The following is a 26009-nucleotide window of genomic DNA, read 5'->3' as shown; positions in this document are numbered from 1 at the left end:
GCTGTTAACCCTTGCTGGGTTGCAGGTAAAATTGGATTACAATGGAATATCTGCCAAAAAATTAAAATTTTGATATTTCACTGTCATTTTGCTTGAATTCCTGTGCAACACCTAAGGGGTTAACAAAGTTTTGAAAATCCGTTTTGGACACCTTGAGGGGTGTAGTTTGCAAAATGGGGTAATGTATGGGTGGGTTCTGTTATACAAGACCCATAAAGTGACGTCCGAACTGACTTGGTCCTTGGAAAAATGGGTTTTGGAAATTTAGTCGTAAACTTTAAAAATTGCGTATAAAACTATGAGCCTTATCACATCCGAAAAATATAAAATTTCATTTCCAAAATGATGCCAATGTGAAGTAGACATGTGGAGAATGTAAACTAATAACTTATGGGGGGTATCAGCATTTTTGTAAAAAGTAGAGAATTTCAAAGTTCAAAAATAGCGAATTTTTCCCAAATTTTCGTGTATTTTGTAATTTTTTATGCAGAAAGGTAAAATCTATTGACTCACAATTAGCATTACCATGAAGTACAATATGTCACGAGAAAACAATCTCAGAATGGCGTGGGTAGGTGATAGCGTCCCAAAGTTATTACCGCATGAAGTGACAGGTCAGATTTACAAAAAATGGCCTAGGCATTTGTGTACAAATAGGCCTGAAGGGGTTAAGCTACTGATGTGCAAGGGCTATCATATCAAAACATAAACTACAGACATGCATCTACCTAAAAACACCAAAGAGAATTAGTCACTCCGGGTAGTACCGATATCTGGCCCGGCTCATGGACTAAGGGTGCATTCAGACGTTTGCGCAAATCGGTCCGATATCAGACCGCAATGCACCGACTGACTGCGGGTCTCTCGACCAGAGAGTGACAGCTAAAAAAAAAAAAAAAAAAAAAAATCAAGCTGTCACGTTTGGGTCGGGAGATCCGTGGCCAGTCCGTGCACTGTGCTACGATCTTGGACCAATTTGCATGGACGTCTGATTGCCCCCTCAAAGTCCAAAAAGTGGAGCAGTGGGAGTTAACCTGCAAATTAACAGCACGGTAACACTCAGATTCCTCCTAGCACCAGTTTTGTCTATATCAACATTTTGTTTCAATGAGATGTAACGTGCTTATATTTTAAAGGGAATTTTGCAACAGGTTGACATGAACTATTTGTCAAGTATTACAGGACTTGTCCCAGAGATAGAAACATGGATTTTTGTGAGAACTCACTGTAAAATCCTTTTCTCCAAGACGCTCATTGGGGGACACAAACTGTGGGTGTATGCTTCTGCCGCTTGGAGGCTGACACCAAGTGAAAAAAAGAGGTTAGCTCCTCCTCCGCAGTATACACCCTCGCCCCTATTGCAGGCGAAAATCAGTTTGGTGCCAAAGCAGTAGGAGGACAACAAAATCAGCCTTAATACAGGTACAACATGTCCAAAACACCACCCTTATATCAAATTAGTAAATGCATATAAATTTAAACAGAACAAGAGCCAACTGGCTAATAGGGTGGGTGCTGTGTCCCCCAATGAGCGTCTAGGGAGAAAGGATTTTACGGTGAGTTCTCACAAAAATCCATGTTTCTCCTTCGCCTCAATGGGGGACACACATACTGTGGGATGTCCTAAAGCAGTCCCTGGGTGGGAGATTGACTCACCGAATCAAGCTACATGCACCTCTTGTTTAACAGGTACGCCACCGCTGCTTGGAGAATCCTTCTACCCAGGCTCGCATCCGCCGAGGCCTGAGCATGGATATTATAATGTTTGGCAAATGTGTGCAGGCTGGACCAGGTTGCTGCCTTGAAAACCTGTTCCGTCGAAGCCTGGTGCCGAAGCGCCCAAAAAGGCGCCCCCTGCCTTGGTAGAGTGCGCTCCGATCCCTGCTGGAATCGGCATGCCTCTAATGCGGTAGGACTATGAATCGTCCAACGAATCCATCTGGCTATGGTCGATTTTGAGGCAGCGAGTCCCTTCCTGCGCCCTTCGGGGAGCATGAACAGCGTGTCCGTCTGACGAAAGGGTGCCGTCTGCGACACGTACCTCCGGAGGGCTTTTACCAGGTCTAACGTGTGAAGAGCCTTCTCCACATGGCGCACCGGTGCTGGACAAAATGAAGGCAAAACAATATCTTCATTAATGTGAAAAGAGGACACGACTTTTGGCAGAAAAGGAGGGGCTGGTCTGAGCACCACCTTATCCCTATGGAAAGTGAGGAACGGAGCTCGGCAGGATAGGGCCGCCAGCTCTGAAACCTGCCTGATGGAAGTGATGGCCACTAGGAACACCACTTTCCAGGTAAGGTACCTCAAAGAGATATTCTGAAGCGATTCAAATGGAGCTTCCTGCAGAACACCAAGGACCATGTTAAGGTCCCTGGAGACCATAGGTGCCTTATAGGGAGGTACCAAGTGGGAGACTCCCTGAATGAAAAGTCTTCACCTGCAAATTGGTAGCAATTCTGCGCTGGAACAGGACGGATAAGGCTGATATTTGTCTCCTGAGGGAACCTGGGGCAAAGCCCCAGTCTAATGCTCTACCGACTGAGCTATCCGGGCTCTCTAAGCCCGACTGGAGAAAAGCCAAGGTGTTGGGGATCGAGAATCCCAGCGGGGAAACACCAAGCAAAGAACACCTTTCAGGTGTGGTGGTATATTCATGCTGAAGCAGGCTTCTGGGCGCCAATGATTGTAGCGACCACCTTGCTCCCGAGCCCTGCCTGGGATAGAATCCAAGATTCAACGGCCATGCCGTCAAACACAGGGTCCCTGAGTTCGGGTGGCAAATCGGCCCTTGAGACAGTAGATCTGGGCGCTATGGCAGGCGCCAAGGAACGTCGGCGAGCAGATGCATTAGAGCTACAACCCACGCTCGACGGGGCCAGCAGGATCGCCGGCACCCCTTCCGTCTTGATCTTTTTGATGACTCTCGGAAGTAGTGGCAGTGGGGGAAATAGATATGGGAGGCGAAACTGGTTCCAAGGCAGAACCCATGCGACCTACCGTGAATGCCTGCGGGTCCCTGGCCTGAGCGACCTATGTGGGCACTTTGGCATTCACTCTGGAAGCCACCAGGTCCACATCCGGAGCTTCCCACAGTTGACAAATCTGCTGAAAAACTTCGGGATGTAGAGACCACTCTCCAGATGCAAAGCCCTGCCGGCTGAGAAAGTCTGCCGCCCAATTTTCCACGCCCCGGAATGTGGACAGCCGAAAACACCCAGTGGTTCGCTTCGGCCCACTGAAGAACGAGCTCCACCTCTGGTTGCTCTGCTGCGGGTGCCCCTTGATGATTCATGTAAGCCACCGCTGTGGCGTTGTCTGATTGAATCCAGACGGGACGGCCTGCTGGAAAGCGAAGAAACTTCTGCAGAGCCAGCTGAATTGCTCGTATCTCCAATAAGTTGATCGGGAGGCGTGCTTCCTGTGGCGACCACCGTTCCTGGGCTGTGTGGTGGCGAAACACCGCTCCCCTACCGAGGAGACTGGCATCGATTGTCGTGACCAGCCAATGATCTGGGGGGAAAGGTTTCCCCTGGGCCAGAGAGGAACTGGTCATCCACCGGCGTACTGCAGGGGGCGAAGGTGGAACTGGGCGACAGGTATCGATTCCATTGCTGCCACCATTTCCCCAAGAATCCTCATCCCGGATCAGATAGTATGAGGGACTGGTTGGCGAAATGTCCGGACTCCCTGCCGGAGAGCTAGCGCCTTTTCCTGAGGGAGAATTATCAACCCTCGGCAAGTGTCGAAGATCATTCCTAGGAAGGAGATCCTCTGAGCTGGCACAAGGGATGACTTCTTTGCCTTGCCAACCTAAGCGGGTAAAAATATCTAGCGTGATGTTGACCTTTTCCTCGCATGCCCGTATTGACGGGCCCTTGACCAAGAGGTCGTCCAGATAAGGCAAGACGAGTATGCCTCGAGAATGCGGTGTGGCCCTGACAACTGCCATAACCTTTATGAACACTCTGGGGGCCGTGGCTAGCCCGAAGGGTAGCACTATGAACTGAAAATGTTGATCGCCGATGGTGAGGCGTAGAACCCTCTGATGAGGAGGAAAAAAATAGGAATATGCAGATATGCATCCTGGATGTCTATTGAGGCCGAGTATTCTCACTGCTCCATGGCCGATATGACTGAATGGAGAGACTCCATCCGGAAATGTCTGATCCTGATGAATTTGTTCAGAAGCTTCAGGTCCAAAACAGGCCTGACAGACCCGTCCTTTTCGGGAACCGCAAAAAGGTTGGAATAGAACCAGAGAGCTCTTTCGTGTTCCGGCACTGGAACAATGACTCCGTTGTGCTGGAGCGTTTTGATGGCTCCCAATAGAGCCCTTGCCTGGTTATCCACCCTGGGAAGACGGGAAGAAAAAAACAGTCTTGGAGGATATCTGACAAATTCTATTCTGTAACCCGAGGCCACCAATTCCTTTCCCCATGCGTCGTGAGCGACATTGACCCAGATGCAGAAAAACCAGAGTAGGCGGCCGCCCACCTTGCCAGTGTCGTCTGGTAAAGGCCTCGAGTCATTTGGCCGACGATCTTTGGGAACTGGATCCCCTTGATCTGGGCTGCTGAGTATGCATTCTCCCCAATGGGTTGGCTCTATATGAGCCTGCCGCTCCCTATCCTGGTTGGGGGGGGGCCTGAGGCGGCGGAATTGGCCGCTGTAGTCCTCCCGAGGTTGTGAAAGGCCCGAAAACATGCCTGAAAACGGGTGACGAAAAAGCGTTTAGCCCTTTTGTTGAGGGAGTAACCCGTTCTTTCCTCCTGTGGAGTCGGAGATAAGCTGAACCAACTTCTCCCCAAATAGGTGGCCGCACTGATAAGGCAGGGAAGTCAAGGACTTCTAGAATCGGCTCGCCATGTCCTTAACCATAGGGCTTTTCTGATAGAAATTGCATTAGCGGCAGTAAGTGCCGAGCAATTGTCCGCATCCCAAAACGCATTGATTACATAGTCTCCGGCCATCGCCATCTGACCTGCGACCTCCGAAATCTCTGCAGGTAGATCCTGCTCCTGCGCGACCTTGTTTAATGTTTCTGACCTTATCATCATAGCCTTGGCTACCCCAGTTGCTGCGAATGAGGGAGCAAGCGCTGACCCTGACGCCTCATATACTGAGCGAGCTAAGCTCCCTATAATGCGATCCGTGGGATCCTTAATTGAGGAAACACTAGGGATGGATAGCAGGGTCTTAGTGGCTAGGCGCGAAACCGGAGGATCCCCAACGGGGATTCCATCCATTTTTTACAGAGGTCCGGAGCAAACGGATACCTTGTTTCGAGTGCCTCTTGACCCGAGAAACGAATGTCTGGACGTTCTCTGTGCCGCTGTACTATGTCCTCAAACTCCGGATGAGAGGAAAAAATTCTGTGCGGGCACTTCACTTGCTTAAATGCCAATTTATGCCCCGTAGCCGCTGCAGGATCATCCTCAATCCCCAGGGTCTGATTGACTGCTTCTATGAGGCTGTCCACTGTTTCACGTGACCCTGGAGTGCCCAGGTCAAGGGGCTCATCTGAGTCGCAATCTGAGGTCTGCTCGCTCTCAACCACTGGTGATGGGGGGCGAAAAGCAGAGCTTACGGATGCCAAGGCACCGGATGGACTGGGCGACACCGTGTGGATTCGTTTCCTCCGGGTCTGCCTGGAGTGAGAGCGGCCCCTGCAGGCCGGAGGCTTTTGTGAGGTGGAGGTTCCCTCTAAGGCCGGCGAGCCATTGTCCCTGCCCCTATCTGGGGCTTGAAGGGACTTTATTGCTCTCGTAAGCGACACCATGGACTGTGACAAAGATAGGGCCCACTCCGGGGACACATTGGCCACAGTCGCACGCAGAGGTGGGCTCCCGGGCGCGTTCGGAGTCACAGGCTTCGCATAATTTTTTTTTTTTTTAATGCATGACCCTGGACCTGCGGGCGCGGGCTGGTCTCCCATTTGGGTCACAGCCCAGGCTCAATCTGCTTCACGGCCAACACATGACAAATGCACTCACGCTCAGCCTAGAACGGCCGGTGGCCGGCTTTGTGCTCGTGGAAACCTAACCCCACAAGAAATGCATAAAGGAACGTGTGCGATTTACCCTTTCTCGGTCATATTGCTGCCAGGCCTAATTTATATGAGGGTTGAGAGGAAGGGAGGAGGAAAACAAACACCTTTAATCGCCCGCAGCGCGCCTCTAGGGTCGGGAGTCACACTTACCCCGCCCTATGCCCCCCACGTGTTCCTGCCTCTGCGCTGCCTAGCGTTCCTTTCCTCTGGGTAGACCGGGACTTTCCTCTCCCGGTCGCGCCCTACCCCACGATGAAGCCGGGGGCTCAATTTGTGCCGCGTCCGCCCTAGCCCGGGGGGGCGCCGCCAAAAATGACGTCACACCGGGGGCGGGACTTCTGCCCGCGGTCCAGTCACGGCCTGAAGCCGCGGGCTAAATTTTGCATGCCCGCCGCGGGGGGGTGGTTGCACGCTGGCGGCCTTGCCTTTTCCCACTGCCGGAACCCAGCGTCCCCGCCTGGCGGGAGGAGAGGGAAGGAGGATTGCCTTACCACTCCCTAAGATGCCTGGAGCTTCAGTGGATTCCTCGGAACGCTGCCGCAGGGCCCTCCCCAGCTCTCCATACCTGGAGGTTTGAGCTGTTTCGCTCACCGGATCTAGCACACCAGGTAGAGGGGATGGGGTTAATTTCTGAACGGTGCAGGCACCCTAGCTCCATCTAACCCCTTCAGGAGGTGAGGAGAGGGACCGTCCGCCGCCTTGCAGCACCGCCGTCTAGCGTTGGTGGAGCAGTGGGGGCCGCACGGACTAGTCTTGTGCCTCTGTACAAGCCCATTGATTCTATACCTAGGGGTGGACAGGGCTAAGTCCCGCATCATGTCCCACGTCGCGGGAGAGGATACGTGGAGGGCCACTCGCATGTGCTCGCCTGTTGTTGGTTTGGGGAAATCGGACCCTTTCAATAGGATCCGTTGCCCCTGTCTTATCTTCATAAAATAAAAAACAAAAATAGAAGTCTGGGGAAAAAAGCCCAGATATGTCCCTCGGTGCGGGAAAGGATACGTGGAAACGATACTCAACACGTGCTCGCCCGTTGATGGTTTGTGGAGATCGGACCCTTTCAATAGGATCCGTCGCCCCTGTCTTATCTTCATGGAAAAAAGAAGTCTGGAGAAACCCAGACACGTGTGCCTCCAAAGACACTAAGCAAAAAACTGATTTCTGCCCGCAATAGGGGCGAGGGTGTATACTGCGGAGGAGGAGCTAACCTCTTTTTTCCACTTGGGGTCAGCCTCCAAGCGGCAGAAGCATACACCCACAGTATCTGTGTCCCCCAATGAGGCGAAGGAGAAATTCCCTTGCTCAAAGGGTTTTTTTTTTTAAAATATATATTTTCACAGTTTATCTGACCGCTCTACTTAAGGCTGCAGTAGTAATGTCCTGATCTCAGGGACGTGTGACAGCTGCAGTCAATTGCTGCTATATACAGTGTCTCTGAGCCAGGACATTGCTGCTGTAATTAAAGACTGTCCAAGGACCGGGCTGCATTGGAGTGCGAGACACATTTTAATGTAGCAATACTTGTGTAAGTCGGTCTCAATTTTTTTTTTTTTAAGAAAAAGCTCACCACCCACCCTGCTCCTCATTTATGAACTCAAGCTTTAGCAGTGAAAAGCTCAAAAGGAAAGGGGTTTTCCGGGACTTTATAATCGATGGCCTATTCTTAACATTGGTCACCAATGTCTGATCGGTTGGGGTCCGATAACCGGCTCCTCTGCTGATCAGCTGTTCCTGGTGTGGGTCTGAATTGCTCAGCTATGGAGAAGCGTTGACTGTATAGTGGCCGCGGAAGGGTACTGCACACCCGTCAAATTCAAATCAGTAGGGGATGGACATGCAGTACTTGGCTGCGGCCACTGTGCTGTGCAGCTCCATAACTAAGCAGTTCCATTTGCCGCTGTCACTAGGCCATCAATGTTAAAATCAGTGAAAACCCCTTTTACGATCAGGAAGCACTTAGTTGGCGAGGAGGCTAACTTAAAGGGAATCTGTCACACTTTGTATGCCCCATCAGCGGCCGGCACCAGGGGCTTATCTACAGCATTTTGTAATGCTGTAGATAAGCCCCCAATGTAATCTGAAAGATAAGAAAAACACGTTAGATTATACTCACCGGAGGGGGCGGTCCGGCACCTCCCATCTTCATACGATGACGTCCTTTTCTTTGCTGCCTGTCGTGGCTCCGGCGCATGCGCACTGCTCTGCCCTGTTGAGGGCAGCGCAGAGTCCTGCAGTGCGCAGGCCCCGTGAGAGGTCTGGCGTCTGCGCACTGCTGTATTCTGCTCTGCCCTCAACAGGGCAGAGCAGTGCGCATGCACCGGAGCTACTACAGGAAGAAAAGAAGAGGACGTCATCGTATGAAGATGGGAGGCGCTGGACCGGATCGTGACACCCATTGGACCGGCCCTCCCACTTCGGTGAGCATAATCTAACGTGTTTTTCTTATCTTTCAAGTTACATCGGGGGCTTATCTACAGCATTACAGAATGCTGTAGATAAGCCCCTGATGTCGGTGCCTGCCGCTGATAGAGCATAAAAAGGTGACAGATTCCCTTTAATAAGTTCTTATAATATGTACACTAGATACACAAATTGCATATAGACATCACCATCACAGAGGTGGGGAGGCTTAACTCAGGACCTAGAGAACCACTTGAAAATATTACATTAATATTCATTCATATGAATGGCTGACAAGCAATGCTGCTCTTATTGACCAGCCACAACTCAACTTCACACTGGCGGTATTAGCTTATTGCTGAAGGCTGGTGGGCTCAGCAAATGTCATGATAAAGCATTTCCATCTTATAAAGTGCAATCAATTAACCCCTTCACGACCCATGAGGCCTACATAGGCATCATGAAACGTCGTGCCCAAATGACCCATGAAGCCTACGTAGGCGTCATGCTATAAATCGCCCTCCTGCGGGTCGGGTGACCGAGGTCACCCGACTCGCACACAGAGGACACTCTATGGTTAATCCCAGGGGGAATGGCTTAGCCCCCACGTGCCTACGATCGCTCTGATTGGCTGTTAAAAGTGAAACAGCCAATCAGAGCGATTTGTAATATTTCACCATTGAAATTTGGTGATATATTACAATACAGCCATGGCCGATGCTGCATCATCTGCTCCCCCTCCCCTTACTATCGCTCCCCCCCACCTTCCGATTCCCCCCCCCCAGTACCTCCGATCTCCTGCTGTGGCTCCCGGTGTCCCGCCGTCCGGATCATGGGCGCCGCCATCTTGCAAAATGGCGGGCGCATGCGCCGTGCGCCTGCCATTGTCCAAGATGGCGGCGCCCATGAATTTGCCGGCCGCCCATTCATTTTGATCACTGTGATAAACTCTCACAGTGATCAAAATGAAAAAAAAAAAAGTAAATGCACCCCCCGTTTATCACCCCCATAGCCAGGAACAAACAATAAAATAAAAAAAATATATATTTTTTCCATTTAGGGTTAGAATTAGGGTTAGGGTGGAATTAGGGTAAGAAATAGGGTTAGGGTTGGAATTAGGGTAGGAAATAGGGTTAGGGTTGGAATTAGGGTTAGAATTAGGATTAGGGTTGGAATTAGGGTTAAGATTAGGGTTAGGGGTGCGTTGGGATTAGGGTTAGGCTTGTGGTTAGGGTTAGAGTTGGGATTAGGTTTAGGGGTGTGCTGGGGGTTAGGGTTGTAGTGGTGTGTTGGGGTTAGAGTTGGAATTGAGGGGTTTTGACTGTTTAGGCACATCACGGGGTCTCAGAACACGATATGGCACCATGATTTATTCCAGCCAATTTTGCGTTCAAAAAGTCAAACAGCGCTCCCTCCATTCCGAGCCCCGACGTGTGCCCAAACAGTGGTTTACCCCCATATATGGGGTATCAGCGTACTCAGGAAAAATTGCACAGCAACTTTGGAGGTCTAATTTCTCCTGTTACCCTTGGGAAAATGAAATATTGGGGCTAAAAAAATGATTTTTATTTTCACGGTTATGCGTTATAAACTTCTGTGAAGCACTTGGGGGTTCAAAGCGCTCAGCACACATCTAGATAAGTTCTTTGGCGTGTTTAGTTTCCAAAATGGGGTCACTTGTGGGGGGGGGGGTTCCACTGTTTAGGCACATCAGGGGCTCTGCAAACTTAACATGACGCCCGCAGACCATTCCATCAAGTCGGTATTTCAAAACGTCACTACTTCCCTTCCGAGCCCCGACGTGTGCCCAAACAGTGCCCCACCCCCACATATGGGGTACCAGCGTACTCAGGACAAACTGGACAACAACCTTTGGGGTCGAATTTATCCTGTTACCCTTGTGAAAATAAAAAATTGCGGGCTAAAAAAAAAAATCATTTTTTGAGGAAAAAAAAAGATTTTTATTTTCACGGTTCAGCGTTATAAACTTCTGTGAAGCACTTGGGGGTTCAAAGTGCTCACTAAACATCTAGATAAGCTCTTTGGGGGGGGTCTAGTTTCCAAAATGGGGTCACTTGTGGGGGATTTCCACTGTTTAGGCACATCAGGGGCTCTGCAAACGCAATATGATGCCCGCAGAACATTCCATCAGTCTGCATTCCAAAATCACGCTCCTTCCCTTCTGAGCTCTCCCATGCGCCCAAACAGTGGTTCCCCCCACATATGGGGTATTGGTGTACTCAGGACAAATTGCACAACTTTTGTGGTCCAATTTCTCCTGTTGGCCTTGTGAAAATAAAAAATAGCGGGCTAAAAAAATCATTTTTGAGGAAAAAAAATTATTTTCATGGCTCTGCGTTTTAAACTTCTGTGAAGCACTTGGGGGTTCAAAGTGCTCACTACACATCTAGATAAGCTCCTTGGGGTGTCTAGTTTCCAAAATGGGGTCATTTGTGGGGGAGCTCCAAAGTGTAGGCAGACAGGGCCTCTTCCAAGCACGACATGGTGTCCGCTAACGATTGGAGCTAATTTTCCATTCAAAAAGTCAAATGGTGCTCCTTCCCTTTCGGGCCCTGCCGTGCGCCCAAACAGTGGTTTATGACCACATATGAGGTATCGGTCTACTCAGGAGAAATTGACCAACAAATTTTAGGATCCATTTTATCCTGTTGCCCATGTGAAAATGAAAAAACTGAGGCTAAAAAAGAAATTTTTGTGAAGAAAAAAGTCCTTTTTTTTACGGATCAATTTGTGAAGCACCTGGGGGTTCAAAGTGCTCATTATGCATCTAGATACGTTTGTTGGAGGGTCTAGTTTCCAAAATGGGGTCACTTGTGGGGGAGCGCCAATGTTTAGGCACACAGGGACTCTCCAAACTCGACATGGCAACCGCTAAATATTCCAGCATATTTTCCATTCATAAAATCAAATGGTGCTCCTTCCCTTCCGGGCCCTGCTGTGCGCCCAAACAGTGGTTTATAACCACATGAGGTATCAGTGTACTCAGGAGAAATTGCCCAACAAATTTTAGGATCCATTTTATCCTGTTACCCATGTGAAAATAAAAAAAATTGATGCTAAAAGAAAATTTTTGTTGGAAAAATTAAAATGTCCATTTTTTCCTTCCACATTGCTTTAGCTGCTGTGAAGCACCTGAAGGGTTAATAGTCTTCTTGAATGTAGTTTCGAGTAGCTTGAGGGGTGCAGCTTTTAGAACTGGTGTCACTTTTGGGTATTTTCTGCCATATAGACCCCTCAAAGTGACTTCAAATGTGAGGTCGTCCCTAAAAAAAAAATGGTTTTGTAAATTTTGTTGTAAAAATGAGAAATCGCTGGTCAACTTTTAACCCTAATAACTTCATAACAAAAAAATTTTGTTTCCGAAATTGTGCTGATGTAAAGTAGATATGTGGGAAATGTTATTTATTAACTATTTTGTGTCACATAACTTTTAACAGAATAAAAGTTCAAAATGTGAAAATTGCGAAATTTTCGCCAAATTTCCGCTTTTTTCCACAAATAAATGCAAAAATTATTGACCTAAATTTACCACTAACATGAAGCCCAATATGTCACGAAAAAACATCTCAGAATCGCTAGGATCCGTTGAAGCGTTCCTGAGTTATTACCTCATAAAGGGACACTGGTCAGATTTGCAAAAAAATGGCCAGGTCATTAAGGTCAAAATAGGCGGGGTCATGAAGGGGTTAATGGTCCCTGGGGATTACATCTCTGTGGTCTCCAAAATCTTGGAAATGAAGAAGGTAGAGCGCTACACCCCATTTGCAGTATATCACTGCACAGAAGCACTCACGAGCAGCGTGCTGTGCAGGGACCTGTGTCCGGCCTCATTTATTTGCAACCGTTTCTCTGCACAATCAGGAGTCTGGGAGGACTGCGGTGCAAAGAAATGTTATAGCGGAACACAGTGCTATATCAGATCTGTGTCCCCGTCATTCTCAGGATCAGATGATATGACGCATTCTATGAGATGGAAGCACCATTAAAAGACAATTAAACCAACTATTGGAGATATAAACACTGTCCTACGCACACATAAACCGTCATTCTGTTAGATGACCGTCACATGTGAATACACCCTGAATGTGTAAATAGGTCATAAGATTACCGGTATCATCAAGTCTTCTTTTCTTGGAAGCGGGCTCTGTAGTCTCCTCAGTAGCTGCTTTATCATCTTGTGCTGAGCTGCAGGACGTGGCTTCGGCATTTGTAGCTCCAGGGTCGGCATCCAGCTCTTGATCAGCAGCTTCTTCCTCTGACGATTGCTGCTGACAGATTTCATCTACAGAGTGGACACTTGTTCTGCTTGCAAGTTTTTCGGGACTTGACACATCATCGGATTTCATGAATAAAGGTGCCGGATTTATCTGTGTTGGGGATAGAGTCCTCTCTGCACTAGAAGACTCCGTAAAACTCTCCTCCACTGTGTGATCGTGCAAATCTTGTTCTGTGGAGCCATCGGGTAAGGTCAGGTACGCAGGCTGCAGATTGCTGTTGGTGTCCAACTTTTTGGTAAGCAAAGTGGGACTTGGAGTATTGCTCACTTGTTGCTGTGCGTGAGCTAACAGGACGGAGGAACTTGCCACACTCATGGGAGACAACTTCTTTTCAATAGCAATGGTTTCACTCACTACATCACTCCTGGGGACAGCGGGTTTAATATCGGTCTTAACCAAGGTTAATGGCTGGACTGGGACTTCTTTCTTCTGGCTTTGGGTAGAGTGATTCATCAGTTCGGTCAGGAGGTTTTTACAGCTTACAGCCACGTCAAACATCTGAAGGCTGTCGGCCACGGAGATAATTTTGGTCAAGTTGTGCTTCCCTGGTGGTAACTTTCCTGAGTACATCATCTCTAGGAGCAGGGAGAACTCATCGGTGGTGACGACTGAGGCATCTATAGAGATCGTTTCAGTAGTTTCCAGTAGGGATTTAAAGAGCAAACTCGCAGCGGAAAGAACAAGTTTGTGAGCGCGGAAATGCAAGGAGCCGACAAATATTGTACAATCACAAAACTGCTGCTCTTTGCACAAGGTGTAAACCTGCTGTAGGAGCTGTCTGCTGTAGTTAGGCAGCTCCATCATGTAAAAGAATATCCTGCGCCAAGGTATTACGGGATAGGAGAACCTATAAAACAGGGAAAAAAAAGTATAAGATTTCTGTAGCAGCATTTAAAAAAAAAAAAAAAAAAATATATATATATATATATATATATATATATATATATATATATATATATATACACACAAGTAGCAGGATGAATAAGGCCTCATTCACACAACCCATTTCTCATTTGTCTCATTGGGGGACACAGAACCTTTGGGATAGTCTGCTGCCACCTGGAGACTGACACTATTATTGCATAGAAATAAAATTTTCTCCTCCTCCGCAGACTATACCTCGCCTGCTGGAGTCTGGCTTCCTCAGTTTAGTAGTGTAAGTTGGAAGCAAGGTCTGTCTCAGATACGTCTTAGGTTAAGTGCTAATCCTTTAGTTTTTTGCTTCTCAGATGGAGGTCTCTGGGTAACAGAGTGTAATTGTGCAGTCTGTTTCACCCACATAGAAATGGAGAGTACAGGCTGTAATTTTTGAGTCTGTATACTCTTGCATCGGTGTGGCCAGACCAACACTGCCGGTAGTAAGGTGCTATGGAGGAGGTCCGTAAGACAACTAGATCTTCACCACCGCCCCACATAGCATGCATGCATGGAGCAGAAGGTAAAGGGATGCAGATCTTCAGGACGGGCAAGGCCTCTTTCACACTTCCGTTTTTTACAATCAGTCACAATCCGCCAGGTTTTTAAAAAAAAAACGGATCCTCAATTTTTTTTTGAGGATCCGTTTTTTTCCCATTGACTTGCATTAATGGCAGATTGTGACGGATTGCTGTCCGTTGCATCCGTTTTTTGTGAGGATCCGCCAAAAGTTGCTGTCCGTCACCATCCTCAAAGATTTCAAAACAGAGCTTGTAACGTTTTTTTCTCTGGCGGATCCTCCAGACACTCATTTAACCCGAAATTCTTTCTGGGTGCTGGACAAAATTAAAAAAAAAATTCATTCTCTCTCTCTCTCTCGCCAGCGATTCCTTTAAATTTGTTCATTTTCAGGATCCGTCTGAAAACGGATCCTGCCCCATCCGTTCACATCAGTTGAGAACGGATCCGCTTATCCGCCTTTTTGGCGGATTATAACTGATGCAAAAAACTGAAGTGTGAAAGAGGCCTAAGTATAACTGTCATGGGCCCTTTCTTCACCCCCTCCTTGGATCTCCACTCCTATCCCCCTCTATTCATGTTTTCGGGGGTGATAGTTACCAAAGGCTGTACGAATCCAGGGTAGAGAAGGGGACTGTCACTGTGCAGGGGGCTAAGTGCTGCTTGCTGACTGTTCTACTTGCCTATGTGAGCTCCCCTTGAGGGACCGTGCCTCGTGGCTACCTGTGCATTGGTGGGCGTCTGTCTCTCTCTGTGGGCCAGGTAATATAGTAACATAGTTATTAAGGTTGAAGGAAGACTTTAAGTCCATCTAGTTCAACCCATATCCTATCTTAACTTGCCCTAACATGTTGATCCAGAGGAAGGCAAAAAAAACCCATGTAGCAAACAGTAAGATTCATATTGGGGAAAAAAATTCCTTCCCGACTCCACATACAGCAATCAGACTAGCTACCTGGATCAATGCAATATTAAGGAAACTAGTGTTTATACCCTGTAATATTATACTTTTCAAGAAAGGCATCGAGTCCCTTCTTAAATTTTAGTAGGGAATCACTCATTACAACATCATATGGCAGAGAGTTCCATAGTCTCACTGCTCTTACAGTAAAGAATCCGCATCTGTGATTATGCTTAAACCTTCTTTCCTCCAGACGCAGAGAATGCCCCCTTGTCCCCGTCACAGGTCTAAGAGTAAAAAGATCATGAGAAAGGTCTTTTTATTGTCCCCGCATATATTTATACATTGTAATAAGATCACCCCTAAGCCTTCGATTTTCCAAGCTAAAATAGCCCCAAGTGTAATAACCTGTCTTGGTATTGCAGACCCCCCAGTTCCCAAATAGCCTTGGTCGCTCTCCTCTGCACCCGCTCCAGTTCAGCTATGTCTTTCTTATACACCGGAGACCAGAACTGTACACAGTATTCTATGTGTGGTCGCACTAGTGACTTATATAGAGGTAAAATTAATGCATCCCATTATTTTATTTGCCTTTGCAGCAGCTGCCTGACACTGGCCACTAAATGTGAGTTTGTTGTCCACCCATACACCCAGGTCTTTTTCAGTGACACTTTTGCCCAGTGTTTTACAATTAAGCACATAATTATACATCTTGTTTGTTCTACCCAAGTGCATGACCTTACATTTATCTCCATTAAAGCTCATTTGCCATTTATCAGCCCAAGCTTCGAGTTTACATAAATCCTCCTGTAATATAAAATTGTCCTCCTCTGTATTGATTACCCTGCAGAGTTTAGTGTCATCTGCAAATATTGAAATTCTACTGTCTATGCCCCCTACAAGGCCATTAATAAATATGTTAAAAAGAAGCGGGCCCAATACTAACCCCTGTGGTACCCCACTGCTAACCGTGACCCAGTCCGAGTGTGTTCCATTAATAACCACCCTTTGTTTCCTATCCCTGAGCCAGCTCTTAACCCACTTACACATATTTTCCCCTCTCCCCAATGTTCTCATTTTATGTATCAACCTTTTGTGTGGCACCGTATCAAAAGCATTTGAAAAGTCCATGTACACCACGTCCACTGCATTCCCTTGGTCCAGTCCGGAACTTACCTCTTCATAAAAGCTTATCAGATTAGTCTGACAGGAACGGTCCCTTGTAAACCCATGTTGATATTGGGTCATGAGGTTATTCTTCTTCAGATACTCCAATATAGTATCTCTTAGAAAACCCTCCAGGATTTTACCCACAGTAGAGGTTAAGCTCATTGGCCTATAATTTCCAAGTTCAGTTTTTGTCCCCTTTTTGAATATTGGCACCGCATTTGCCATACGCCAGTCCTGTGGCACAGACGCTGTTATTATGGAATCTTTAAAGATTAAAAATAATGGTCTATGACTGTACATAATTCCTACAGTACTCGCGGGTGTATCCCATCCGGCCCGGGGATTTGTCAATTTTAGTGATTTTTAGACGCCGCCGTACTTCCTGCTGGGTTATGCAGGTGACATTTAACGCGCCCTGACGCGCGTTTTGGAAGACTCCTTCGTCAGCCGGGGCACGTTATACAGTGTGTACGTCGGGACGCGTTATACAGGCACACCGCGTTACCCATTGTCCCTGGATTTGCAGATATTATTAGTTTAATTAATATACCACTGCCTTCTGTGGCCCACATGTTTGGACTATACTTCTGACCCATGGTTTAGCGCACCTTCGGTGCAGTGTCATTTATCTTTGCACCATTGTTTACACTTCTGCATATTTATTGCACTGCTGCATTCTGCATACTTTTTTGCACCCTTGCATTTTTTTGCACATTCTCTACTATTATACACAACTCCTGAGGGAGTAATTATTTTTTGCACTATTTTTGCACTTTATGTACATATTTAATATATTTTTCTGCTAATTTTCTGCTAAACTTTTGGCTACATATATTTATATTGGGTTCCATAATTTGCCACAGACGCGGTTGGTTTGGGTATATATGATACATGAGCATATATCTTTGTCTGATCTATTATTTGTATTTTATTCATGGTTCTATATATTTTTTATATATGCTCAATATACTACAGCTGTTTAATTGCCTCTTTTATGCACTAATCTCACAATTTTTGCTGTTGAGCCAAATTTTATAATAAAGGCTATTTTATCAAGTAATTTTATCTGTTACTTTTATTCATATTTACGGCTCCTTCCAGTTTTTCTCACCATTCTCAGTTGGTCTTTTATTTGTGTTGCTACTGGGGGCTGATAATAAACACTCATTTTTATGAAGTCTTCTATTTTCTGTCTTTTCTTTATCACTTATAATGTCTGAATCTAGAGAGGATCGTGCACGTCCATTAGCGCAGTGTGTGCCTTATCATACAAAGTTTTCCACCCGTCAGTCTGTGGCCTAATGTGCCACCTGTACCCATCCTGCTTCTTTGCTGGTAGCCATCCAGGAGACCTCTACGACATCTGAGAAAAATATGGCCCCTGCTGACTGGGCTCGTGATTTAGCTCAGTCTGTGGCTGAATTAACACGAATGTCCAAAACGCCGGTTACAGTTGTGGAACGATTGCCAGTGACTACTAGCGCTCCAAGAACTCCGCTGCTGACAGTGAATCGGATCATCAAGCCACACCGAACCAATATGGCCGGCCACAAAGTTGGTCCAGATGGCATCGTGTTACCTCCTCATTCAGGCACCTTCACAGGAGGCACCTAGGTCCTTGTCACCACCTCAAGAAATTCTCTCTCCTCAGCGCAGACTCCTCTCCTGAGTCTATTCTGTATCCATATTAGGTGAGAAAGCTGAGGGAGATGGCGGGCAGTTTGGTGTTCCAGGGACCGTTCTTCCATCTGAATTTAGGGGCGCTCAATTTGATAGCGTGTCTGTTGAAGCCATGATTTTGAAGTCGGCAAGTCTGTCTGAATCAGTCATCCAGACTATGATTAGAGCTCAAAAACCATTTTCATAGTGAGTCTACCATCGAACTTGGAGGGTTTATTTTTGTTGGTGAGAGTCTACCAGTACTTCGCCAGTGTCTTTTTGTTTTCCAGCGCTGCTCTCCTTCTTAGGGCTGAGTCAGAAGGCCGTATAACTAGTGCGAGAATCGCATCCCACTGAACGGACTGGCCGGCACCTCTCCTGACCTGAGCAAGACAGCATGATGGATTACTATGCAGCTGTCAAGCTAAGGTCAGGAGAGTCGACAGCCAGTACGAGGTTTATGATGAGATTCTCGCACGAGAAATACGGCAGTCTGTCTTTGCCCTTACAGTCCGGATTGGAGGCAGGGCTGGTGCTTAACTCCCTCAAGGGTCAAGTGTCTGCCCTGGTCATTGCGTTTCAGAGGGATTGGGTATCTAAACCCAAAGATAGGTGTGGTGGTGCTCATTAGGCCACCATATCGGACTCCCCTAGATCCTTGGGATCTGAATCTTGTGTTGGAGGCTCTTCAGTCTCCACCTTTTAAGCCTACCAGACAGGTAACTACACTTTCTCTCTCTTATAAAGTAGCTTTCCTTATAGCCATCACTTCTATTAGGAGGGTCTCGGAGCTTGTAGCTCCGTCTAGTAGCGCTCCTTACCTTATTCTTTATCGGTTAAGGTAGTGTTGATGCCAGTTGCTTCTTTTCTCCCGAAGGTGGTCTCTAGTTTTCACCTTAATGAAAACACTATTATACCTTCCCTTTTGTCTGGCAGCACCTCATTATATTGAGAAGGCTCTGCATAGCTAGGACGTTGTTAGAGCTGTAAGTTACTATTTATCGGCCACTGCCTCATTCAGGCATTCTAATTCCTTGTTTATTATACCAGAAGGCACTCGTAAGGGTCAGGCTCAGTAGTGTAGCTACCAGGGGGGGCAGAGGGCCCCGAGCTCTGAGGGCGCTCACCCAGCTACGCTACTGTAACTGTATCGGCGTGCACAGCGCACCAATACAGTTACATTCTGCGGCAGAGCAGGGAGAACCAATCTCCCTACTCTGCCGCCCAGCCGCTATGGGCCCCTGAGAAAGCGGTGGGGGGGCCCCACCTCACAGCCAGCAATGTTGTCCTGGGCTATTCTGTGTGCACAGGACCTGTGATGAGGTCACGGGAGGGGCAGAGTCAGGGGGTCACATGATCAGGGGCTTCAGCGGCTGCAGTGCTCTGCTGTGCTGGTTGTCATGGTGCTGGATGAGGTGAAGTAAGTTTCTGTATGGGGTCAGGAGGGGTTTACAGGGTGGATGTAGCAGAGCTGTGTGTGTATGAGGTGTACAGAGCGGAGATGTGCATGTATGAGGGGTACAGAGGAGCGGAGCCGTGTGTGTACGGGGTGTACAGAGCAGAGCCGTGTGTGTGCGGGGTGTACGGAGTGGAGCCGTGTGTGCAAGGAGTACGGATTGGAGCCATGTGTGCAAGGTGTACGGATTGGAGCCGTATGTGTACGAGGTGTATGGTGCGGAGCAGTGTGTGTACGGGGTGTGCGGAGCAGAGCCGTGTGTGTACAAGGGGTACAGAGCGGAGCCATGTGTGTACAAGGTGTACGGAGCGGAGCCGCATGTGTACGGAGCGGAGCCGCGTGTGTACGGAGCGGAGCCGCGTGTGTACGGGGTGTAGGGAGCAGAGCTGCGTGTGTACAAGGTGCACGGAGCAGAGCAGCATGTGTACAAGGTGTACGGAGCGGAGCCAGGTGTGTAAGTAGCGGAGCCGCGTTTGTACGTAGCAGAGCCGCGTGTGTACAGCGGGAACGTAACAGAGCCGCGTGTGTACAAGGTGCACGGAACAGAGCCGCGTGTGTACAAGGTGCACGGAACAGAGCCGCGTGTGTACAAGGTGCACGGAACAGAGCCGCGTGTGTACAAGGTGCACGGAACAGAGCCGCGTGTGTACAAGGTGCACGGAACAGAGCCGCGTGTGTACAAGGTGCACGGAACAGAGCCGCGTGTGTACAAGGTGCACGGAACAGAGCCGCGTGTGTACAAGGTGCACGGAACAGAGCCGCGTGTGTACAAGGTGCACGGAACAGAGCCGCGTGTGTACAAGGTGCACGGAACAGAGCCGCGTGTGTACAAGGTGCACGGAACAGAGCCGCGTGTGTACAAGGTGCACGGAACAGAGCCGCGTGTGTACAAGGTGCACGGAACAGAGCCGCGTGTGTACAAGGTGCACGGAACAGAGCCGCGTGTGTACAAGGTGCACGGAACAGAGCCGCGTGTGTACAAGGTGCACGGAACAGAGCCGCGTGTGTACAAGGTGCACGGAACAGAGCCGCGTGTGTACAAGGTGCACGGAACAGAGCCGCGTGTGTACAAGGTGCACGGAACAGAGCCGCGTGTGTACAAGGTGCACGGAACAGAGCCGCGTGTGTACAAGGTGCACGGAACAGAGCCGCGTGTGTACAAGGTGCACGGAACAGAGCCGCGTGTGTACAAGGTGCACGGAACAGAGCCGCGTGTGTACAAGGTGCACGGAACAGAGCCGCGTGTGTACAAGGTGCACGGAACAGAGCCGCGTGTGTACAAGGTGCACGGAACAGAGCCGCTTGTGTACAAGGTGCACGGAACAGAGCCGCATGTGTACAAGGTGCACGGAACAGAGCCGCATGTGTACAAGGTGCACGGAACAGAGCCGCATGTGTACAAGGTGCACGGAACAGAGCCGCATGTGTACAAGGTGCACGGAACAGAGCCGCATGTGTACAAGGTGCACGGAACAGAGCCGCATGTGTACAAGGTGCACGGAACAGAGCCGCATGTGTACAAGGTGCACGGAACAGAGCCGCATGTGTACAAGGTGCACGGAACAGAGCCGCATGTGTACAAGGTGCACGGAACAGAGCCGCATGTGTACAAGGTGCACGGAACAGAGCCGCATGTGTACAAGGTGCACGGAACAGAGCCGCATGTGTACAAGGTGCACGGAACAGAGCCGCATGTGTACAAGGTGCACGGAACAGAGCCGCATGTGTACAAGGTGCACGGAACAGAGCCGCATGTGTACAAGGTGCACGGAACAGAGCCGCATGTGTACAAGGTGCACGGAACAGAGCCGCATGTGTACAAGGTGCACGGAACAGAGCCGCATGTGTACAAGGTGCACGGAACAGAGCCGCATGTGTACAAGGTGCACGGAACAGAGCCGCATGTGTACAAGGTGCACGGAACAGAGCCGCATGTGTACAAGGTGCACGGAACAGAGCCGCATGTGTACAAGGTGCACGGAACAGAGCCGCATGTGTACAAGGTGCACGGAACAGAGCCGCATGTGTACAAGGTGCACGGAACAGAGCCGCATGTGTACAAGGTGCACGGAACAGAGCCGCATGTGTACAAGGTGCACGGAACAGAGCCGCATGTGTACAAGGTGCACGGAACAGAGCCGCATGTGTACAAGGTGCACGGAACAGAGCCGCATGTGTACAAGGTGCACGGAACAGAGCCGCATGTGTACAAGGTGCACGGAACAGAGCCGCATGTGTACAAGGTGTACGGAACAGAGTCGTGTGTGTATAGGGGGTGTGGAGCAGAGTCGTGTGTGTATAGGGGGTGTGGAGCAGAGCCGTGTGTGTATAAGGGGTATCAGGTGCAGTAATAGGGACACATACGGCAGCAGCGGCTCAGTATTGGGGTATCAGGTTCAGTAATAGGGCCACATACGGCAGCAGCAGCTCAGCATTGGGGTATCAGGTGCAGTAATAGGGACACATACGGCAGTAGCAGCTCAGCATTGGGGTATCAGGTGCAGTAATAGGGACACATACGGCAGCAGCGGCTCAATAATGGGGTATCAAGTGCAGTAATAGGGACACATACGGCAGCAGCGGCTCAGTATTGGGGTATCAGGAGCAGTAATAGGGACACATACGGCAGCAGCGGCTCAGCATTGGGGTATCAGGTGCAGTAATAGGGACACATACGGCAGTAGCGGCTCAGCATTGGGGCATCAGGTGCAGTAATAGGGACCCATACGGCAGAAGAGGCTCAGCATTGGGGCATCAGGTGCAGTAATAGGGACCCATACGGCAGAAGAGGCTCAGTATTGGTGTATCAAGTGCAGTAATAGGGACACATACGGCAGCAGAGGCTCAGTATTAGGGTATCAGGTGCAGTAATAGGGACACATACGGCAGCAGCGGCTCAGTATTGGGGTATCAAGTGCAGTAATAGGGACACATACGGCAGCAGCGGCTCAGTATTGGGGTATCAAGTGCAGTAATAGGGACACATACGGCAGCAGCGGCTCAGTATTGGGGTATCAGGTGCAGTAATAGGGACACATACGGCAGCAGCAGCGGCTCAGCATTGGGGTATCAGGTGCAGTAATAGGGACACATACGGCAGCAGCAGCGGCTCAGCATTGGGGTATCAGGTGCAGTAATAGGGACACATACGGCAGTAGCGGCTCAGCATTGGGGCATCAGGTGCAGTAATAGGGACCCATACGGCAGAAGAGGCTCAGTATTGGTGTATCAAGTGCAGTAATAGGGACACATACGGCAGCAGAGGCTCAGTATTAGGGTATCAGGTGCAGTAATAGGGACACATACGGCAGCAGCGGCTCAGTATTGGGGTATCAAGTGCAGTAATAGGGACACATACGGCAGCAGCGGCTCAGCATTGGGGTATCAGGTGCAGTAATAAGGACACATACGGCAGCAGCGGCTCAGTATTGGGGTATCAAGTGCAGTAATAGGGACACATACGGCAGCAGCGGCTCAGTATTGGGGTATCAAGTGCAGTAATAGGGACACATACGGCAGCAGCGGCTCAGTATTGGGGTATCAGGTGCAGTAATAGGGACACATACGGCAGCAGCAGCGGCTCAGCATTGGGGTATCAGGTGCAGTAATAGGGACACATACGGCAGCAGCAGCGGCTCAGCATTGGGGTATCAGGTGCAGTAATAGGGACACATACGGCAGTAGCGGCTCAGCATTGGGGCATCAGGTGCAGTAATAGGGACCCATACGGCAGAAGAGGCTCAGTATTGGTGTATCAAGTGCAGTAATAGGGACACATACGGCAGCAGAGGCTCAGTATTAGGGTATCAGGTGCAGTAATAGGGACACATACGGCAGCAGCGGCTCAGTATTGGGGTATCAAGTGCAGTAATAGGGACACATACGGCAGCAGCGGCTCAGCATTGGGGTATCAGGTGCAGTAATAAGGACACATACGGCAGCAGCAGCTCAGTATTGGGGTATCAAGTGCAGTAATAGGGACACATACGGCAGCAGCGGCTCAGCATTGGGATATCAACAGGATTAGGGGTTTGTGCAGGTTGGAGATGCATGGTGATGGGGCTGGAATATGAGAAGTGAAATGTGTCGTTGTATTCTCTGTAGCCGAGTCCTGGCTGGAGGAGATGTCATGTCGGTCTGGGCCAGAAGGAAAAGACGTGAAAAGTGAACGATTCCATCAGAAAGAACGTCAGCGGTAAGACACCAACTATAACTGTGCAGTAATCACTTATATGTTCTGTAGGACTGGTATTTACCACTGACCATATGGCGGTAATATTCATGTTGGTCTTTATATAGGGATTATTCTCAGTAACAGCGCAGTCATCTCCTACATCCACTATTAGGGAGCATCACCGAGTTGTAATCAAAGTTACCTAGTCAGGAGCCCACTCAGAAGTTTTGCCCGCCCTGAACCGAAACCCTAGCTACGCCTCTGGTCAGGCTGCTTCTAAAGCGACCACTGCCCACTAGATCAAGGCAAGGCATAAAGGGCTGAGGCCATGGTGGCCCCATTTAGGATTAGGGCGCACTCTATGTGAGAGGTTTGTTATCGGGCATCGGCAGCTCTGTATAGCAGCTACTCGGGCATCGGTGCATACATTTTCTAAGTTTTACAAGGTTCACACTTTTGCCTTGGCAGATGCAGGTCTTAGTAGGAAGGTACTGCAGGCGGACACTCAGACATAGTAGGCTGCATCTGAGTGTCTGTCTCTATTAGGTGTACACACCCTAAAACGATGAACATCAGATTCCACATTCGCTCTGCCGGCATCATTATGGTCTTTTGCCCAGTCGGCACATACGTCCAAAACCTGTTTTGCAGGGGGATTTGGATGCAACTTGCAAGCCCTGACGGGATAATCGCTGTGTGAAAGCAATGTGGTCATGATGGATGATGGAGGGAGGCTACCTACACAGCTTTTAAGACCCCAGCTGCGATAAAAAGAGGGAGGTTTAAATGTGAACTTTGGCATCTACTTCTATGACACTATAGTAGAGAACAGTTCCATAGACATTATTGGAAAGACACCAGAGTTGGCTCTAGTTGATTTGCAGTGCTTATTCCATCAGTAATCTGTGGCTGTTGGGCAAGCGCTTTGAGAACCACTTCCTACCTGACTGCATCCCGAGTTCCTCTTTTGACTACCTGGCCTGTCGTGACAACACATGTGCTTCACGCCGCAGCAATGTTGCACCAAATCAGTTAATTGAAACAAGAGCAGCGGATGCCGGGAGGCAAGATGAATGGATGTGGCAAATAATCACACCAACTCAAAGCCGATCCTTTATTTATAATAAAAAAATGCAGAAAAAATGCTATTAACCTGTAGATATGGGGTTAATCTGAAGGAGAATAGTGTTGTGAAGCAGCCCGGCGCCTGCACATAGTCGAACGATGCAGGGTGAAAATGTACTTTATTCCCCCAGCAGCATTTTGGTTTCAGTCACAGAGGCTGTGCCGATGCTGGTTCAGTCACCGCTCTGAGAATACAGATTCAGCCCTCGACTGTCAGCCGGTCCCAGTACAGTGTGCTGTCAGTCAGGGCCGGGGGCACGGTTATGGCAATGCTCTCTATAGTCAGAGCGGTGACTGAACCAGCGCCAGTGCTTAAAACCAGAATGCTGCACGGGGAATAAAGTTCATTTTCTCCCCACAGCGTTCGGCTAAGTGCAGGGCCGGTTTAGTAATGCTATTAACCTACAGATTAACCTCATATGTGCTGGTTAATGACATTTTTTCTGATGGCAGGTTCCCTTTAATGTTCCCTCAAATAGCAGCACAATAGATACTACAAATCCTCCTTTGTAAAACAAAAAAGTCTTATACAGCCACATCAACAGCCCAAACAGGATGGGCATCAAGGGGGTAGTGACCCTAAATGTGACATGTTCTAGAACTACAGAACAGATGACAAGCTGCTAATATGCAGAACACATCAGACCATCAGGAGCACTATACACTGCCTACTTCCACTTCTGAAAAGGCAGATACCATAGAACAATAGACTGCATTCAGCCCACAACAGATGCAGGGAGGACTGTCAGGGCCAGGAGCATCTCTCAGGTGTGACCATGCAGAACTGAACACTACAGGAGCACAACAACCAATCAGAACCCTTCTTTCATTTTCAAACCTGCCTTAGAAACATGAAAGAGGCGATCTGATTGGTATCTACGGGCAACAGCTGCCTGTACCTCTGTGCCGTCCGTGACATACAGTACTGGAGCCGCCCGACGACCACCCGCTCACACACTATCTATGGCCGCCTCCGCCGGACACTCACCCGCTGCTGCCAGCTCCTCTATAATCTTCCTACTTTGACATCCCCTCCTTCACGTTGAACAAGAGGCCCGAGAGTCCTTCCTTCCCCTTCGACCCCCGTTGAGACGTACTACGTTCGACGTCACTGCGTACAGCGCATGTCCGTCATGCTACAAGTTCATAGAGTGTTTGTGCATGACGCGACCAATAAAGTTGATTGAAAAAAAAGAGAGAAAAAGAAAAAAAAATAGTTTATTCTATGCGATGTACCAAAAGTCCCAGCAAGTCCTGTGGTGGCTGTCAGTTACAACCTTTATAGAGATGAGAAAGAGATTGATAGAGACATGGAGTGTTACAGTGCCTTGAAAGAGTGT

General features: G+C 48.7%; 1 protein-coding gene across 1 annotated transcript in view; it reads right to left on the bottom strand.

The window, feature by feature from the left end:
• Positions 1 to 25799, bottom strand: part of ZBTB40 (zinc finger and BTB domain containing 40) — an 80322-nt gene extending 54523 nt beyond the window's left edge. The window contains exons 1-2 of the mRNA XM_073585505.1: positions 25658 to 25799; positions 12582 to 13597 (exon numbers count right to left, since the gene is read on the bottom strand). Of these exons, the coding sequence (XP_073441606.1) occupies positions 12582 to 13554 (973 nt within the window). The 5' untranslated portion in view covers positions 13555 to 13597; positions 25658 to 25799. The remainder of the gene's footprint in view (positions 1 to 12581; positions 13598 to 25657) is intronic.
• Positions 25800 to 26009: the final 210 nt, after the last annotated feature.

Source organism: Dendrobates tinctorius, unplaced genomic scaffold (genome assembly GCF_039654945.1).
Source record: "Dendrobates tinctorius isolate UK_male_01 unplaced genomic scaffold, ASM3965494v1 ptg000086l, whole genome shotgun sequence".
NCBI classification, from domain to species: domain Eukaryota; kingdom Metazoa; phylum Chordata; class Amphibia; order Anura; family Dendrobatidae; genus Dendrobates; species Dendrobates tinctorius.
This window is presented reverse-complemented; position numbering and strand designations above follow the sequence as displayed.